The sequence below is a fragment of the Rhineura floridana genome, chromosome 14 (assembly GCF_030035675.1).
Source record: "Rhineura floridana isolate rRhiFlo1 chromosome 14, rRhiFlo1.hap2, whole genome shotgun sequence".
In the NCBI taxonomy this organism is placed as follows: Eukaryota; Metazoa; Chordata; class Lepidosauria; order Squamata; family Rhineuridae; genus Rhineura; species Rhineura floridana.
The window spans coordinates 36905206-36923778 of NC_084493.1; the positions used below are offsets into that span (position 1 = coordinate 36905206).

The 18573-nt window shown below is 44.1% G+C and overlaps 1 protein-coding gene and 1 pseudogene across 2 annotated transcripts; one reads left to right on the forward strand and one right to left on the reverse strand.

Moving 5' to 3' along the window:
* Window positions 1–160: 160 nt before the first annotated feature.
* Window positions 161–9287, reverse strand: RPS27L (ribosomal protein S27 like). 2 transcript variants are annotated; one of them, XM_061594735.1, is made up of 4 exons: window positions 9110–9287; window positions 7411–7519; window positions 2846–2956; window positions 161–1281 (listed from the first exon to the last, which is right to left on the reverse strand). In XM_061594735.1, exons 1-4 carry the CDS (start codon window positions 9113–9115, stop codon window positions 1253–1255), a joined length of 255 nt encoding a protein of 84 aa, XP_061450719.1. In that variant the 5' UTR covers window positions 9116–9287; the 3' UTR covers window positions 161–1252. The 2 variants fall into 2 exon arrangements, with proteins under 2 accessions (XP_061450719.1, XP_061450718.1); XM_061594734.1 differs by lacking the exon at window positions 9110–9287 and adding an exon at window positions 8616–9098.
* A 167-nt stretch (window positions 9288–9454) lies between these two features.
* Window positions 9455–9563, forward strand: LOC133370104 (5S ribosomal RNA; annotated as a pseudogene).
* Window positions 9564–18573: the final 9010 nt, after the last annotated feature.

Here is an 18573-nt window from a genome sequence, read left to right on the forward strand (position 1 = left end):
CCCCCACACCCGGGCTGAGCCTAAACCTACACAAACTGATTGACAGAGGAATGTGTAACTAAAACGTATACGTTTAAGTAAAATGTTAGCCTGCCCTGCTTTATCTAAGGAGCTGTTAACTTTCCAAGACGTGTAATAAGATAGCTCCAACTCCTGCAGATCACATCTCAAGCAGTTTATTTATTCTGATGCAGACAAACTAGTAAAAAGCACAAAATAGTTTCATTTGAGGAAAGAGAGACAATTACTGATCAACTAAGATTCTTCCAAACAGGTGCCACAGCTTCAATGCTGTTTTTGAGGATGGTATTTTATACATTATCAGTGAAGAATAACACAAAGGTTGTAGCAATTATGATTAAAGGTAATTTGCAGTGAATTAGCTTAATGATTGATACGTTCCTTAAACCAGTTATTTGCTCTGCTGGCCACAGCCAGTAAAGTGCATGTCATTCTACCAACCGCCCAGTACAGGTTAGAAACAGCAGTTCAGGGTGGCAGAAGGTGGTCAAGGCAGGGGCCACACAGCCCATGGCCAAACAGTCCAAGAACATTGGCAGCTACCATCTACTAGGTTCTCCAAGGCCTTTCCCATCATCTGCCCCTTTTAACAGGAAGTGTCAGGGATTCTTCTGCATGCAACGCATGTGCTCCGACACTGAACTATGATCCCTCCCCATAAAGAAAAACCAGAGAAGTTTAAAGGGGCTGCATCACAGCATAACTTGCCAGTGAAACATGCAACAATGCAAGCAGGTTCTTCACAGGTTTATCAAGTGTTGTGCAGTTAGTTGACAAGGCAGGAACAAGTATTAGTGTCTACTGGGAACTTCTGGGCAAGACTTGACTGAAACAAAATGGTTTTTTTGCAATAAGCCAATAATAATGATCTTGCATAGCTTGTATTCATTTTGGTGGGGATTTGCAAAGCAGAGGTTCCAAGAGGGCTAGGCCCTGTAGCTGCAAAATCAGCAGGGTTAAAATATTAAAATGCCTCCTTTCCTGTGGAAATTTCTCTTAACAAGTAAAGCCCTATTCATTTAATGTCTATTTCATAATACAAACTACAAAACTAGAGTTTGGTTACTCCAAAATATATATACAAAATCTGCCCAAAATATGAGAAGTCAATTCTTTGCTGTTTTCTGGGATTCTTCCCCCAAAGCTAAACATAATTAACTTGCTAGATTAAGCAGCATTGTCAAACAGATAAGGCTTCCAGCGGTGTCACATACAGCAGCACAGAAATCATTCAGTGTTGCTTTCTTCTAAATGAGCAACCTGCAAAGAAAAAAACGTGCATGAGAACCAGAGAGATTTTAGAGACTAGACAGTTACATGGAAATGAGAGCTGCTGTTTTCCAAATATCCTCCAGCACATGCTTCTCTCTGTAAAAACCCAAGCTTCCCTTCTTTGGGACACTTGCACTAGTGTTGATCTTCAGTATGTCTCCCTGTAATTTAAACCCATTGCTACTTGGGGCGGGGGGGGGGGGATAGCGACTGACTCTTAGTCTCACTTCCCTCACATACATTCAACTATCATTGTGCCCTACCTTGCCATCCTAGTGCAATTTTTCACAAATTATCTTGAATTAATTTATCTTTAAAAAAAATTACCTATTGAAAAGCCCAGTAGCTAAACTAGGGAACCTTTCAGATGAGACGTTAACTTCAGCAGCCCCTCTGTATTTAATAGGAATGTAGGAAGCTGCCTTTTACTGAGTCAGACCATTGGTCCATCTAGCTTAGTACTGTCTACAATGACTGGCAGCGGCTTGGTCAGGGTTCTCTACCAGGCCGCCTTGGAATTGCCAGGGACTGAACCTGATCCTTCTGCATCCAAGGCAGATGCTCTCTGTCTCTTCCCTAGCTCTGCAAATTTCGCTAAGCCGTGATTCTCAGAGTTCAGACTACAACCTCTTCACACAGAACCCGTTTGCTTGTGTAGGTTTTGAGAATCTGTACTGTAGAATACACAGCATTTTGCAAAACTGCATATCTAGATTGTCTAGACTCTAGAGAAAGGTCTAAAATAGCTTTTACATTTACTGATTGTCCCTTTCCTCTAATGAGCTCAAGCCAGCTTGTATAAAGTGCCTCCTCATCTCCCACTGAAACTAGGCATGGATCAGTGGCAATTTCTGCTAAATATGGATGGACTGGGTTGGCATTCTAGAATATATAGTACTGGATTTCTTTAGCCAGCTACACAATCCAAGACACTATCTTGTAGAGTATATACTTTTCCTTGAGTGTTGATGCCCCATTTCCTGTTTGAGAAGAATTTGAACCCTGTTCTAAATTCTGCCAACCCCCCCCTCTTCAATTGTTGAAGTCTGAGTATATTTCCAGATGCCTATTCAATCATGGACATTAAAGATGTTTTGTGCAGAGCAGAATCAAGTTGCAACATACTGAACCAGGTCATTAATCTATCTAGCCCCAGTATTTTTTTATTCTATTCAACATTTCAGACATAGGTTTTTCACAGCCCTGCTACCCAAAAGCCATGAACTGAAGATGTCTGGGACTGAAACTGATACCTTGTGCCTGCAAAGCATGTGTTGTACCACTGAGTAACAAGTACTCCCCATGGCTCTAGAACAGCCTCCGCCAATCTGGTGCCCTCCAGATGGTTTGGACTTCAATTTCCCCAAGTCCCAGCCAGCACAATGGAGAAGGCTGCTCTAGAATTTTAGAGTCCACACGTATATTAGGAGAGAAAATAAGGAATTTCTTTAAATCTATAGGCTGCTTGTGCATATGAATAGTAAAATCACAGCATAAATGGTGTATCTGCACATGGGTAGCTAAATTTAAGGGGCAAGATGTTGTCCCCTACCTTCTGTGAGTCTGGCTTTGCCTCCCGTGGGCTGGCACAAGACTGTCGAACATCCTACACAGGGCACCACTGTCTGAGCATGGCTGAACACTGTGGTGATCTTGTAGCATCCTGAATTTTCAAAAGCATACATTTCTCATTCAGATAGACACACACACTGATACCACACTGAGCATCGAACATAATACCCAGTGCTACACTGGGATGTCAAATACTGTCCATTGTCTTCTCGGGTCTTTTCAGTTTCTTGCCCTCTGTGTTAAAATTAGTACAGGCAAGTCAATATATTTAAGGTCACCCAGGGTTGTCCACAGCCAAGTGGGAGCTTGAACCCGCTTCTCTTCCCCCTCTACAGCTTTCATAAATTTTAGTTGAGATGTGTTAAAGTTGTTCTTGGAGGCCTGTGCCAGTGATCAAACAGGTCGTGCAGTTAGAATGCTCATTTAAGAAGAGAAAAAAGGCACTCTACACTGCATTGGTTTGCCAAATCCATGGGCCACCCTGGGCTCCTACTAGGAGGAACCATGGGATATCAATGTAATAAACAAATAATAAAATAGGTTTGTGTGTACTCTTTTTAAGAACTCTTACTAGTGTCACATAAATCACTGAGACATAGAATAGCAATAAAGAGAAAACTTTTCAAAGAAATGCAGCAAACCTCACGCCACAACAAAACCTCAAGTGACCGGCTCTTACAGAAGCTACTGGCTGAGATCAAAGGGCAGAGATATGGCTTACAAGCAACATTCATCTTAAAGCAAGGCTAGCGAACCTTTGGCCTTCAATTCCCAAGAACTCTAGCCAGCATGGCCAACAGTTAACAGTGGGAGTTGTAGTCGAGCAACATCTGGAGGGTCAAAGGTTCCCCAGCTCTGACTTAGAGACCCGGAGGAGCAAAGTCCATCCAGCTGGTGTTATATTGATTGTGAAAGTGGAAGATGGGATTATAGTTGATAAGCTGAATGTGAGTCAGCATAGCAATGTGACATGGCTTCAAAAAAGGCTAAAGCAAGTTTGAGCTACATTAATAAAACCATAGTCACAAGAAATAATAGTTCCATTTTATTCCACACTAGTCAAATTTCACTTGAAGTACTGTGTCTAGGTTTGGGAAGTATGTAGAAAAGTTGGAATGGGTTCAGAAAGTGCAGCAAGAATGGTCAGGATACATAAAAACAAGTCCTATGAAGAAAGTTGAATAATTGGGTACTGTTTAGCCTGGCAAAGAGAGAAGCTGAGGGGACATAATAGCCCTCTTCAAATACGTAAGAACGGACATATAGAAGAGGCAAAGATTTGTTTGCTGCTGATTCAGAGGGCAAGACAAGATCTATTGGGCTCAAGTTACAGGAGGGCAGGTTTTGGTTGAACATTAGGAGAAGCTTCTTGACAGTAAGAGCAGTTTGATACCTAGAGGGGTGGGTGAGCTGTTCAAGCAGAGGTTGGACATCCATCTTTTGAGGATTCTCTAGCTCTGGATTTCTTGCACTGAGCAAAGGGTTGGACTAGATGGCCTCTCTCCAAGTCTTATTATTCTATCTGTAAGACAATGCCCTTAAAGAATTCCAGGATACGCAAAAAACAAAGAATCCTCCAGCACCTTCAAGACTAACACATTTATGGTGACATGGGCTAGAGCAGCATGAAATGATTTTACAGATGAAAAGTCAATTTGATGGATTTCTGTACCTCCCAAGAAGTTACTTTGAGCCTAGTACTTTGGGGCCAAGAGGGCTTTGGATGAGCAGTTCCTGACCACAGAGCACTGCAGCCATCTGTTGGGAATGCTTTGATTTGGATTCCTGCATTGAGCAGGGGGGTGGACTTGATGGCCTGATTTGCCCTTTCCAACTCTACTATTCTATGATTCTAAGCCCTGACTGAAACTGATGGGAATTTCTAAACTGGCTTGCCATACAGAATGATTTTCTTTAGAAAAACAAGTCTTGCTATGCAAGTCTTGAGTGCACCTCACTGGATGCATGCCTTGGTTTACTCCTTCACTAACAGATGCAGCCAGATAAAAAGACAGGCAGAGGGGAAAAGAGAAACAGTTCCATTTAAGTACAGTTAACTGAGCAAGAGGAGAAGATGTATAGTGATTAGCTCAGATACTGTGGAAAAAATGGACTGCCTTCAAGTCGATCCCGATTTATGGCTACCCTATGAATAGGGTTTTCATGGTAAGCGGTATTCAGAGGAGGTTTACCATTGCCTCCCTCTGAGGCTAGTCCTCCCCAGCTGGCCCGGGTCTGCTCAGCTTGCCACAGCTGCACAAGCCAGCCCCTTCCTTGTCCGCAGCTGCCAGCTGGGGGGACAACTGGGCTCCTTGGGACTCTGCAGGTTGCCCATGGCTGCACAGGTGGCAGGGCACGTCACCCCTGAGCCACTCACTGTGGGGGTGATATTTAGCTGGCCCTTCACACTCAGGAGACACGAGCGGGAATTTGAACTCGCAGGCTCTGGAGTCACTCAAAGCAATCATTTATAATTCTGCACTTACACTCCAGTACATTTTTTCTAACATTCCTTGGAAGAAGAGATCACCAGGGGACACATTCCAAACAGTTGGTAAATTTGCTTGAGATCTTCCTATTCATACCCAATCTTTCCATTTGATTATATGCTGCTTTGGTGTGCTTCCATCACTTGGTCATTTAAACAGTACCCAGTAGATGGTAGACTTTGTAAAATTCTGAATTTGTTAGCAAAGAGCCACCATGGTAGCAGGAGACAAGTAAGCAATGGGTGGGCAGTAGGGAAGGAAGGAAACGGGAAGTTATTGAAAGCCATAAGCCAGGACTCATAGCATAGGTAATGCAGAGAATCTTCACTTGCATGCATATTTTCAGATTTATTTCCACTGCTATGATGACTGCAAACACAGTTTTTAAAAAATGTGAATATACCCAGAACAAAATAAAAAAGGAATGGAACCATCCTGCCTTCCTATCTGATTTTCTTTTATTTGGCCTGAAAGAACAAGATTTTCAGCATCCATATCTACCTCACATATTGTACAACGATGTTTGTGCAGGTAAAGTTATTTAAGTGGAATATTCCCACAAAGAGAGAAATGCTGTGAATGTCAGTGACCTAGCGCAGCCAAAGTTGCATGTGTATGAAAGCAGGATAATCCAGAACTAATATAAAATGTTCCCAACTCCTTTAGTGTTGCATCTGACAAAAATAAAAATGTTATAATTGTTCTTCTCCTGACATTCTCAGGAAGTGGGCTACAGCAGGTAAGAGAATGTCAGCTGTAAGGTTTTTCATCCTTAGATGACATTTAAACTTTAAGAGCCAAACTTTTGCTTTCAAGTATTCCAGATGCACTAACTAGGTATATAGGCAGGAGGCTGAAGAAATGTGCACATGCTTAGGAGGAAGTTTCACCACATGCAGTGGGACCAGATAAGTATGCAAAAGACTGCAGTCTGTAAGCACTAGTGTGCACATAGATCAGTGGTTCTCAAACTTTTTTGGTTCGCAGTGCACTGTAAAACATATAAAAATTTTCGGCGCACTTCATGTACAAAATTAAAGATATATTAATATATTTTAAGGGGCCTAGCCTAGCTATTAATTGATCATGGATGTAATAAATCTCTATACAAATGGGTTTCTTCTCATTTTTAAAATATACTTCCGTAATATTCACGGCACATCTAGCCACCTCTTGCGGTGCACCAGTGTGCCGCGGCGCACCATTTGAGAATCACTGACATAGATACTACATGTAAAAGGTTTCTCACACGCAAGCACACACAGACTTCCATTGATTACACAGTCACGTATAACCTTTAGGAGGGAACTACCTGAACAACTTGACCTTCTGAATAAACTCTTCTGATATGTAGCTGCAGTGTTTCAGTAATGAATGTGGGAAATGAGCCATATCAGTAAATGTTAGACTGCCCGCACAGCCAGTGGAAGCCATTATTCAAAACTGTAAGAAAGCAAGTATCTTGCTTCCTCAAAACAATTTTCTCTGGCCTTTATAGTAAAAATATTATAGCCAAGGAGATATGTGCCACAAACATTTTTATAAAAAAATATTTATTTGTTATTAAATTGTTTATTGTTGGATAAATAACCATTCTTACAAATCAAGGATTTAACAACGCTATTGAAAATTTTGTTAAGAAAAAAAGGACTGAAAGTTAATTCTTCAATTAGTGTTATTTGTTGCTCACTGGGATGTTGAAGCAAATAAGGCAAAAAGAATGGATTAAGTCTAGATTCCTTCTGGAGGAATCGCACGTCTCTTGTCATGGAAAGTTACAAAGACTTACTGCATGTCCTTTTGCAGTACTTTTACTCCAGGAGAAGAGATGAATATGTAAATCCAAGTGGGAGGCCATTAATCTCTTACTGCAGTCTTTACCAACCTGGTGCTTCTGCAGCCGTTTTGGACTACAGGTCCCATCAGCCCCAGCAAGTGCTGGCAGGGACTGATGGGAGTTGTAGTCCAAGATGCCTGGAAGGCACCAGGTTGGCAAAGGCTGCCTTTAAGTTTTCTGTGGTCCTTTACAGAAAAGAACACTTTAAAAAATAGTTACCTGGACATTTGACATCCATGAAGTAGGAATTTGGACTCTGCACCAGGCGTTTCTTTTTGTGTTTTCTCTTTTCCTCCTCTAAGGACGGGTGACTTAAATCTCTAGTCAGCTATGCAAGATATCAAAGGAGAGTTATTGCCATGTATACAACAAAGTAGGATTTGTTAGCTTGGCTGGCCAAGGTATTTTCTACTGTGTATTCTGCTGCGTATTTCTCCCAGGGCTCCCCCAAACAATTTTGGTGTCCAAGGCACAAAAATCCAAATGCTACCCTAAACACAGGGCACAATTCCCCTCAGTAAAATGGACAACTCTGAACAAGAAATTTGGCTTTCCTCTCCTCCCCCTTTTCCTCATAAACAAGAACTTTCACCCCTATTAAGGGGGTAGGGCATTCGCCATATGGCAAACAGTCATACAGTTGCAACCGGGCAATGGTCTTGATGTGCTGAATTTGCCAGGTGATGACTTCATTACAAAACCATATGTGAAAGATTAGCAACCAGAAGACTTGGCAGATCCTGGAAAGAGTGCACTGAATGAACAAAGAGAGAGAGCTCTCTCCTTGGACAGCCTGCCATGAATTCTAAAATTAGCCACTGAAAGCCCAGTCAGGCACCTGCTGCTGCTGATAGCAATAGGTTGGCTCCTAGGGGAAGAACTTTTACCAACCGTCTAAATCAAATGCTTGAAAAAGTGGTAGACCAAAAACCTATGCTTGAGCTCTATGGAGAAGTGAAAGGAGACTACCCATCCCCCCCCCGCACTACGCTGCTCAGTTTTGTAGTTACTTTTCCGATACATGCTTATATTCTTAATCTGTTTTTGTTTTTTTTTAAATGGGGTGGATGAAATAGGATTCAGAGTCCTGGCCCCTTCACCACAACTGCTCCACAAATTGCTCCGAGTCTCTATGCAGGGAAAGAGTAACAGCTTCACACTGCAGCTGGATGCTGTCTCCTGGGTGTCAAGGGCCAGCTAAAGATCGCCCCCACAGTGAGTGGCTCAGGGGTGACGTGCCCTGCCACCTGTGCAGCCCTGGGCAAGCGGCCTAGTCCCAAGGAGCCCAGTTGCCCCCAGCTGGCAGCTGCGGACAAGGAAGGGGCTGGCTTGTGCTGCTGTGGCAAGCTGAGCAGGCCCTAGCCAGCTGGGGAGGACTAGCCTCAGAGGGAGGCAATGGTAAACCCTCTCTGAATACCGCTTACCATGAAAACCCTATTCATAGGGTCGCCATAAGTCGGGATCGACTTGAAGGCAGGCTATTCCCGTTTTCACCACACACCACTGAAGGGGAGGTAGCAGGGCTACCCAGCGTTGCTCCCAGGACAAAGAGCAACCGCCCGGTTTTGCCGAGACGACGGGCATCGGAAAGCGCCCGGCGCTTTTTCCCAGGGAGCCCGTGTTTGGCTTTGCAGCGGTGGGTCTGCCCCGGAGGAGTCGTACAGGCGCAACCTGCTGTGGGGCGCGGTGGGGGGCAGGGAAAGCGGCAAAGGGTCTCCCTGCACGGCCAAGACCGCCCTGCGCCACCCCCGAAAATGGAGCGGAAAGGGACGGGGAGGGGGCTCTCGCTCTCCCTCCCCGCCGCTGGGACTCGTCTCTTCCCGACAGGCAGAGCTCGGGCGGGTGCCCTCCTCGCCTCACCCACCCATTAACCCCTCAAGCGCCGCCCCCTGACCGCCCGACCGCGGCGGCCACTCACGGGCATGTTTACTCTGCCGCCGCTGCAAGCCTGCCGCACTCCTAACCACGCACGCAGAGATCGAAACGCAGCCACGTGACGCAGAGGGAGAGGCCCCGCCTCTTCCCGGTCTCCAAGGCGACGCCCACTTCCGCGAGGCCTTCCGAGAGCCGCAACGCCGTGGTGTGGCGGGCACGCGTTGGAGGCGACGCGGTCGTAAAAAAAAAAAAAGCGATAGCGACGCTTTGCAGCGGCAAACAGCAGTATTTGAAATAAGAAAGGAAAACACACTTCAGAGCGTTTTTTGAATTCCATTTTCTACAAACAAAAAATGTAGAATAAATACGATGCACTTAAGAGGAACAAGCCTACGGCCATTCTACCCTGAACACGCCGGATCTGGGAAGCTAAGCAGGGTCAGGCCTGATTAGTACTTGGATGGGAGACCGCTTAGAAATACCGGGTGCCGTAGGCTTAGAGGAAGGCAATGGTAACCCACTCGGAATACCTCTTACCATGAAAACCCTACGAATACATCCAAAAAAGATTCATAGGGTCGCTATAAGTCACAATCAACAACAACAAATAACCTTTTCCCCCTTTCCACTGTGAGCCTCCGATGAATTTAGGGCTAAATCTCAGAGACTGCCCAAGGAGGTAGTCAACCTGTGCCTGGACTATGCCATTGCATTGATTGATTGATTGACTGATTGACTGCTCCCCAATGACCTGTGCCCTCCAGATGTTTGGGGCCACAGCTCCCATCAGCTCTAGCCAGTGCGCCACAGGGCATTTGCACCCTGCTGTCCAAATCAAAAGGGCCTTGTTCCATGGGGCCCATCTATTATTTGTATAAAGAAGGGACGTTGAAAGAAAACCTCTTTTATTAGGGATATATTAGGGCACATAAGCCCCAGAGCTCCATGGGATCAGGACCCTTCCAAAGACCAGGAAAGTCAAAGGTCCTTAGCAGTCAAGTCATTTAGGGATGCCTCTCCTTTGTCCATACAGGGTCCTTCCCAGCTGTGAAGCATCCAAGAGAGGGGGTCTAAGGTCTGGCCCTCAGGGCCAAGCAAGTTCGTCTTGGGCAGGTGGGGGCAGGCTCCCCCTAGTGGTGAATGAGGATATCGGGGTGTCTCCTGGTAAAGCCCTGAGACAGGGCAATACTGACTCCAACGTTTACTCAGGGTCTAGAACCAGCACTCCTCCTCATTTCTCCTGGCCAGTCTGGATTTGGCAACAGGAGCGATGGAGAGGGTATCTCAGATCCCTCCATATGGGACTCTGGGGAGCCTGCCACTCTCCTTCAGCCCCTTCTCTTTGGGTCTTTAAGGGGAAGACTCTTGGTGGCTGTTCTGGAAAAGGCTTTTTTTGCCCCAAGTGCGAGTTCAGCCCCTAGACCTAGGCCCGCCTCTCCAGCCTTCCCTCCCCCTGCCATGATCTCCTCTTCCTTAATTAATGTAGGACTGTGGTCTCATCTGCAGTATACCTTTAAAGCAGTATCATGCTTCCCCCAAAGCATCCTGGGAACTGTAGTTTGTTGTGGGTGCTGAGAGTTGTCAGGAGGCCCCTCACAGAGCTACAATTCTCAGAGTGGTTTAACAATCGCTCCTTCTTCCCAAGTAACTCTGTGACGGTAAGAGGGGCCTCTTGATGGTGCTCAGCCCCTTTCCTTTACAAGCTGGCAAATTGGGGCTGGTTGAAAATGGGCAATGGCTCTGCTGGGCAGAACTGACCCGCTCGTTCAGTATACCTGCTGCAGAGGTCTACAGAGCTCTACCCTTTGAAATTCCATTAACAGCCAACAAATTCATTAGTAGAGGTCTACCATTTGAACTAGTGCCTTAAGAACTCTGCCCTTTGAAATTCCATTAACAGCCAACAGGATTAGTAGACAAAACACTGGGCATCTAGGGGTTCAGCAACAAGGAAGCAACCATGGAGGCTATGTGGGTGAAATGGGCCGTGAAGACCCTTCGGCAACCACCTTTTCTCCCTTCAGATGTGCTCCTTTACGCATTCTACATCGCAAACAAGAACCGCTGAAACATGTTCATTTCATGGAGGAAATGCAATGAAAACCAAGAAAATCTTCAAACCGCACGGAGAATGTGAATTAGGATAGCAAGTTTGCCAAAGAGGGAAGAAGCCTCCTCAGCGTCTTTTGCACCTGAGCTGGTGCTAGTTTACTGCCAAAGAAAATGCACAAGGTTATGACAGCAAAATAAAACAGACTATTACATATCTATATAAAGCGTGGGAAGGGGGACACCACACTCTTAATTACCTGAAATATCCTCTTTTCAGCTCCTCTTTGCTTGATGTATTCTTTCGGAAGGAATTCTTTTAGACTGGAAAAAAACAAAGAGCCACAGGTAATGGAGAGACGATTGCCTCTGCCTCGTTTTGAAGCAAGAACGGATGTCAACCATCCGTTCAATACATGTCAACCATGTCAATACATTTAAAGGACTCTTTTGCCTCTTTCACAGTTGTGGCTTCCCCCAAAGAATGCTGGGAACTCTAGTTTGTTAAGGGTGTTGAAAGTTGTTAGGAGATCCCTGTTCTGATCTGATTGTGAGAAGATTTCTTCAGAGACTATGGAAGGGTACTGTTTTTGAGAAAACGTAAGTGCTTTGTCATGGCTAAAGCTGCAATCCTGTACACACTTACCTGGACGTAAGCCCCATCAGGTACAACCTTCTGAGTAAGCATGCATATGATTGTAATATACATCAAATAGCACACCTTCCTTCCAGCCAAAAAAACCCAATATATTGGAGGACAAAAAGAGAGAGAGGTTTATGATTTTAAAATTATTATTCATAGTGGTGGTGGTTGTTTTCCCTAATCTGATTATTTTTGTTGATCTAAAGCAATTGACCTATTTAGCTTTAGTGTTCTGTTGTCAAAATAGCTTGGGAGTAATCTAATTAAGACTACAATAACCACTCAAATGGTTCTATTTAATTACTCGCAACCCAATTACTCTAGCACTGAAAGGGAAGCAGCAGAATTGCCTAGACTGATTTATTTGCGCTTATAAATGAACAGGCTGAGATATTGTTTGTTGACTTTAAAAAAAAATTGAGTCTTTCCCCAAAATATACAAATGTAACAATCACACAAATAATAAAATAGAGCAAACAAGTGGCAAAGAGGCACAAGATCTAACATTAAACAGCAAATGTGCTGGCTGACACAAACCAAAGTTCATTTGCCACGATTCGGTTTTCATAAAGTAAAAGGAACAAAGGCTAACTTAATTGCACATTTACAGCTTGGAATAAGGCAAAGACTGATTGGCTTATAGCGTTGTGCAAAATAACCTGTATTTGGGAATGGAATACCGCAGGAAATACTTCATAATTTTAAATTAATTCACGTTCTTGCTGCTTCCTATCTTTCACATCTTCACAAGAATCCTGTGAGGCAGGTTAAGCGAAGAAGCTGCGACTGGCCCAAAGTAACCTAGTGAGCGGATGTGAACCCTGGTCTCCCAGGTTCTAGTGTCACCCTCTGGTTCTTCCTTGCTTTCAGAATGAAGCATTTCTACTTCTTTCTTTTGATGTCGTCTATTCCAGGGGTGAAGAACATCTGTGGACTTTTAGTTGCTGTTGGACTCCAACTCGCATCAGCCCCAGCCTCGATGGTCAGGGATGATGGGAGATGGAGTTTGCCAACATTGGAGGGCCACAGGTTTCCCATCCCTGGTCTAAAGAGTTCTTCTCTCCCTCAGTGCTCTTGTCCCCTTGTCCCCTCTGGGCATCCGCCTGCCCGGGGAGATATATAAGTGTTGGGTTGTTGTAAAGGCAGCAAATTGTTTAAATGCTGTGAGTCTGCAGGAAAGGCACTGATGTCTGTGAGGCGTCCTTCCCTGGCTCTCCCTGTCAGGTTCCTACCTGCGCGTGGTTACTGCCTGTCACTAGGCACCACCAGGGACTCCACCAGTCCGGACTGTCCTCTCTTTTGGTTTCTCTCCCCGCTCTAGCACAGATCTCAACAGATCCCCCTGCTAGGCAGCACCACCAGTCACGTCCTATAACCAGTAGTCCCAGAGACTCTGCCTGAGTCTCCCTCAATTAGGTTACCTCTGTGACTGCGTGCTTAAGCTGTCCCAATCCCTTTGATTTACTCAGACTGCTTATAATTCTGGTTTGCTCTGAATACTTGTGGTGTTATTCTTCCCTTCCCCGCTGCCACCATTTGTTATAGTTTCCCTTCAGCCTTGGTTATTTACCTCACCCTAAGAACATAAGAACATAAGAAGAGCCTGCTGGATCAGGCCAGTGGCCCATCTAGTCCAGCATCCTGTTCTCACAGTGGCCAACCAGGTGCCTGGGGGAAGCCCGCAAGCAGGACCCGAGTGCAAGAACACTCTCCCCTCCTGAGGCTTCCGGCAACTGGTTTTCAGAAGCATGCTGCCTCTGACTAGGGTGGCAGAGCACAGCCATCATGGCTAGTAGCCATTGATAGCCCTGTCCTCCATGAATTTGTCTAATCTTCTTTTAAAGCCGTCCAAGCTGGTGGCCATTACTGCATCTTGTGGGAGCAAATTCCATAGTTTAACTATGCACTGAGTAAAGAAGTACTTCCTTTTGTCTGTCCTGAATCTTCCAACATTCAGCTTCTTTGAATGTCCACGAGTTCTAGTATTATGAGAGAGGGAGAAGAACTTTTCTCTATCCACTTTCTCAATGCCATGCATAATTTTATACACTTCTATCATGTCTCCTCTGACCCGCCTTTTCTCTAAACTAAAAAGCCCCAAATGCTGCAACCTTTCCTTGTAAGGGAGTCGCTCCATCCCCTTGATCATTCTGGTTGCCCTCTTCTGAACCTTTTCCAACTCTATAATATCCTTTTTGAGATGAGGTGACCAGAACTGTACACAGTATTCCAAATGCGGCCGCACCATAGATTTATACAATGGCATTATGATATCAGCTGTTTTATTTTCAATACCTTTCCTAATTATCGCTAGCATGGAATTTGCCTTTTTCACAGCTGCCGCACACTGGGTCGACATTTTCATCGTGCTGTCCACTACAACCCCGAGGTCTCTCTCCTGGTCGGTCACCGCCAGTTCAGACCCCATGAGCGTATATGTGAAATTCAGATTTTTTGCTCCAATATGCATAATTTTACACTTGTTTATATTGAATTGCATTTGCCATTTTTCTGCCCATGCACTCAGTTTGGAGAGGTCTTTTTGGAGCTCTTCGCAATCCCTTTTTGTTTTAACAACCCTGAACAATTTAGTGTCATCAGCAAACTTGGCCACTTCATTGCTCACTCCTAATTCTAGGTCATTAATGAACAAGTTGAAAAGTACAGGTCCCAATACCGATCCTTGAGGGACTCCACTTTCTACAGCCCTCCATTAGGAGAACTGTCCGTTTATTCCTACTCTCTGCTTTCTGCTTCTTAACCAATTTCTTATCCACAAGAGGACCTCTCCTCTTATTCTATGACTGCTAAGCTTCCTCAGAAGCCTTTGGTGAGGTACCTTGTCAAATGCTTTTTGAAAGTCTAAGTACACTATGTCCACTGGATCACCTCTATCTATATGCTAGTTGACACTCTCAAAGAATTCTAATAGGTTACTGAGACAGGACTTTCCCTTGCAGAAGCCATGCTGGCTCTGCTTCAGCAAGGCTTGTTCTTCTATGTGCTTAGTTAATCTAGCTTTAATAATACTTTCTACCAGTTTTCCAGGGACAGAAGTTAAGCTAACTGGCCTGTAATTTCCGGGATCCCCTCTGGATCCCTTTTTGAAGATTGGCGTTACATTTGCCACTTTCCAGTCCTTAGGCACGGAGGAGGACCCGAGGGACAAGTTACATATTTTAGTTAGCAGATCAGCAATTTCACATTTGAGTTCTTTGAGAACTCTCGGGTGGATGCCATCCGGGCCCGGTGATTTGTCAGTTTTTATATTGTCCATTAAGCTTAGAACTTCCTCTCTCGTTACCACTATTTGTCTCAGTTCCTCAGAATCCCTTCCTTCTGGTCTGTGAAACCCCAGCCAAGGATCAGGCCTTTGGTAAACCAAATTAAGTATTTATTAAATAACACAGATAACAAAGATAACAAGATTACTTCATAAGGCACATAAGCATATGGTTTTATCTAATACTAATCCGAACTCTACCCCCCTCCTTCTCCACGCTCTCCTGACAAACAACTCTCTCAAACCCACCAAAACAACCTAACATCCACTCCAACGTTCACCACCCCCAGATTTACCTGACATCCTTCCATTTATACCCTCAGCCATTTTAAAACATTCAGCCAATCATCCAGCATTCTACTGCCCATTCACTCCCCCTTCCTCTTTCATTCTACTTACCATGTATCTCCTATACAAACAGCACTTACCCTATTTACACTAACACAGGAACATCACAATGTCCTCCCAACAGAACACTGGCACCAACAAGTTTGGAACACACTGGATTAGAAAAAATAACAATACTACTGAAGAAAGCAAAATGACAAATGTATTGAGATAAATTTGAAGAAAGATATGATTTTATTTGTTTTATAAATAGAAAGTACAGTGATTAGAGACCACAAGAAACACATGGAGTCCTTTCAAGATACATGTCTCAAATACAGGACCTGGATACATAACACCCCTCCTAGGGACAGAAGAAAACAGGGGGGGAAATCAATATCTTTTCTTCGCCTGTATATGTTGCAGTTATTGTTGTACTTGCAGTTAAATGGAAATATATACAATTCCTCCATAAAATTAATAAAATATTCTAAAGAAACAAAAAAGTATGCGATTCGCATACAATATGTAAATCTGCTCAGTTCCTCTTTTCCCTTTCACAGCAGAATGTACTGAGGGAAGTCTAACAACTAGCCTGGCACATGTATCAAACTTTTATTATTTTGAATAACAATTCCTGACCAAGAATTTGTTGGGTCACAAAGCTTGGGGACATTTAAATAACAATGGATATAATCCCACTCTGTTGGAATAAATGGGAGTTTTGTCTTTGACCACAATGGATGATGAATAGTATTTTACACCGATTTATTATTGAACACATTATAAAAATGATTTGAAGTAATTCACTAAATAAATAGAGAGCCAGTCGTGTAGTAGTTAGAGTGTTGGACTATGATCTGGGAGACCAGGGTTTGAATCCCGACACAGCCACGAAGCTCCCTGGGTGACCTTGGGTCAGTCTCGGCCTCAGAGGGAGGCAATGGTAAACCCCCTCTGAATACCGCTTACCATGAAAATCCTATTCATAGGGTCACCATAAGTCGGGATCGACTTGAAGGCAGCCCATTTCCATTTTTACAGTTACCTTTGTACAGTAGGTTGGAGAGCCAGTGTGGCGTAGTGGTTAGAGTGTTGGACTACGACCCGGGAGACCAGGGTTTGAATCCCCACACAGCCATGAAGCTCCCTGGGTGACCTTGGGCCAGTCACTGCCTCTCAACCTCAAGAGGAAGGCAATGGCAAACCACCTCTGAATACCACTTACCGTGAACACCTTATTCATAGGGTCGCCTTAAGTCTGGATCGATTTGAAGGCAGTCCATTTCCATTTTCACTAAATAAAGATCAGCTTTATTTGTCATCTATATAAAATCTGTTCCTACAAAAAAACTTAAAGTAACACTTCAATTTATTACTGTAGTTAACAGGATCGTCATTTGGGGGTGTACTCCTTGATCCATGTTTGTTGCCGCAGCCGCAGCCTCAGCCTCAGTGGTTAGGTGTGCCTTTTATCAGCTACAGTTGTTCTTGGACAAGAATAGCTTGGCCATGGCAATTCATGCACTGGTAACCTCAAGACTTGATTATTGCAACGTGGTCTGTGTGGGACTACCCTTGGGCCTGGTCTGGAAGTTCCAGCTGGTGCAAAATGCTGCAGCTAGACTGTTGGTGGGGGTAGGTTACCACCTGTGTATAACTCCAATGCTTAAAATCTTGTCCTGGCTGCCCATATGCCATAGCAGTTCAAAGTTCTTGTCATAATTTACAAAGCCCATAACAGCATGGGTCCAAAGTACCATAAGGGCCACTTGATGCCTTATATCCCTGCTGGACCACTGATGTCTTCGGGGGAGTCAGTATTAGTGGTCTCCCATGGCTCAGATACACAGCTCACATCTACCAGGAGCTGTCTGTTCTGTGGGCCTAATGCTGAGGAACTCCCTCCCAGTTGAGATCAGATAGAGCCCCTCCCTGTTGAACTTCAGGCAGTTGGTGGACTTGTATTATTTCAGCAGACATGTTACTTGAGTTTTCCTGATTTTATGGATAAATTTAATCTGATTTTATATTTTGTATCTGTTTTGAAACATAATTGTACACCGCTTAGAAACTATGGTTTTAAGCAGTTTATAAAATGTCAAAATAAATGCTTTTTGAAATGTTCAATGTACACTGTCCTTCAGAAAATTTCAAAATAAATAGCAGTATTTTCCACAAATAGATTTTAGGATGTGACTTCTGGGTCCCTCCACCCACTCTCTTGTAACACCAGTTCCATCAGGCTTCCTCTCTCCTGTCAAATAAATGTGTGTGATCAAAATGGCTCACAGGAAATAAATCTAAATACAATCGTACAATTACCATAACCCATTGCAAAAATTATCATTTTAATTATATAATTTTATTAGCCATGATATCTTTATGAATAATTATAAAATAATATTATAACAGGACACTAACAAATAAACAATTAGGAGTTTATTTAAATTTTAAACTTTAAAATACATCAGCTTATAATGCTATACATAAATAACTGAGGATGGCTTTGGTGTAGGCCATGAAGAGTCCTCCATTGCACCTGGCTTCCTTGAGAAGTATAGTTTCCAAATTGCGTATTAGTTCCCCTCTATTCAGCACTAGTTAGGCCTCATCTTAAATACTGCGTCCAGTTCTGGTCTCCGCACTTTAAGAAGGATGCAGACAAACTGGAACAGATTCAGAGGAGGGCAACAAGGATAATCAGGGGACTGGAAACAAAGCCCTATGAGGAGAGACTGAAAGAACTGGGCATGTTTAGCCTAGAGAAGAGAAGACTGAGGGGAGATATGATAGCACTCTTCAAGTACATGAAGGGTTGTTGTCACGTAGAGGAGGGCCGGGATCTCTTCTCGATCGTCCCAGAGTGCACGACTTGGAATAATGGGCTCAACTTGCAGGAAGCCAGATTTCGACTGGACATCAGGAAAAACTTCCTAGCCATTAGAGAAGTACGACAATAGGACCAATGACCTAGGGTCTAACACTGGAAGGCTTCAAGTGGCATCTGGACAGGCACCTGTTGGGGATGCTTTAACTTGGATTCCTGCACTGAGCAAGGGGTTGGACTTGATGGCCATACAAGCTCCTTCCAACTCTACCTTCCTATGATTCCTCCCGCTTTGGAGCCCGGGATCTGAGCAGACCCGCAAAGAGGCAGCATCGCAAGCGCCTTCTCTGAGCCTTGCGGGCGACGTGGCCTCCG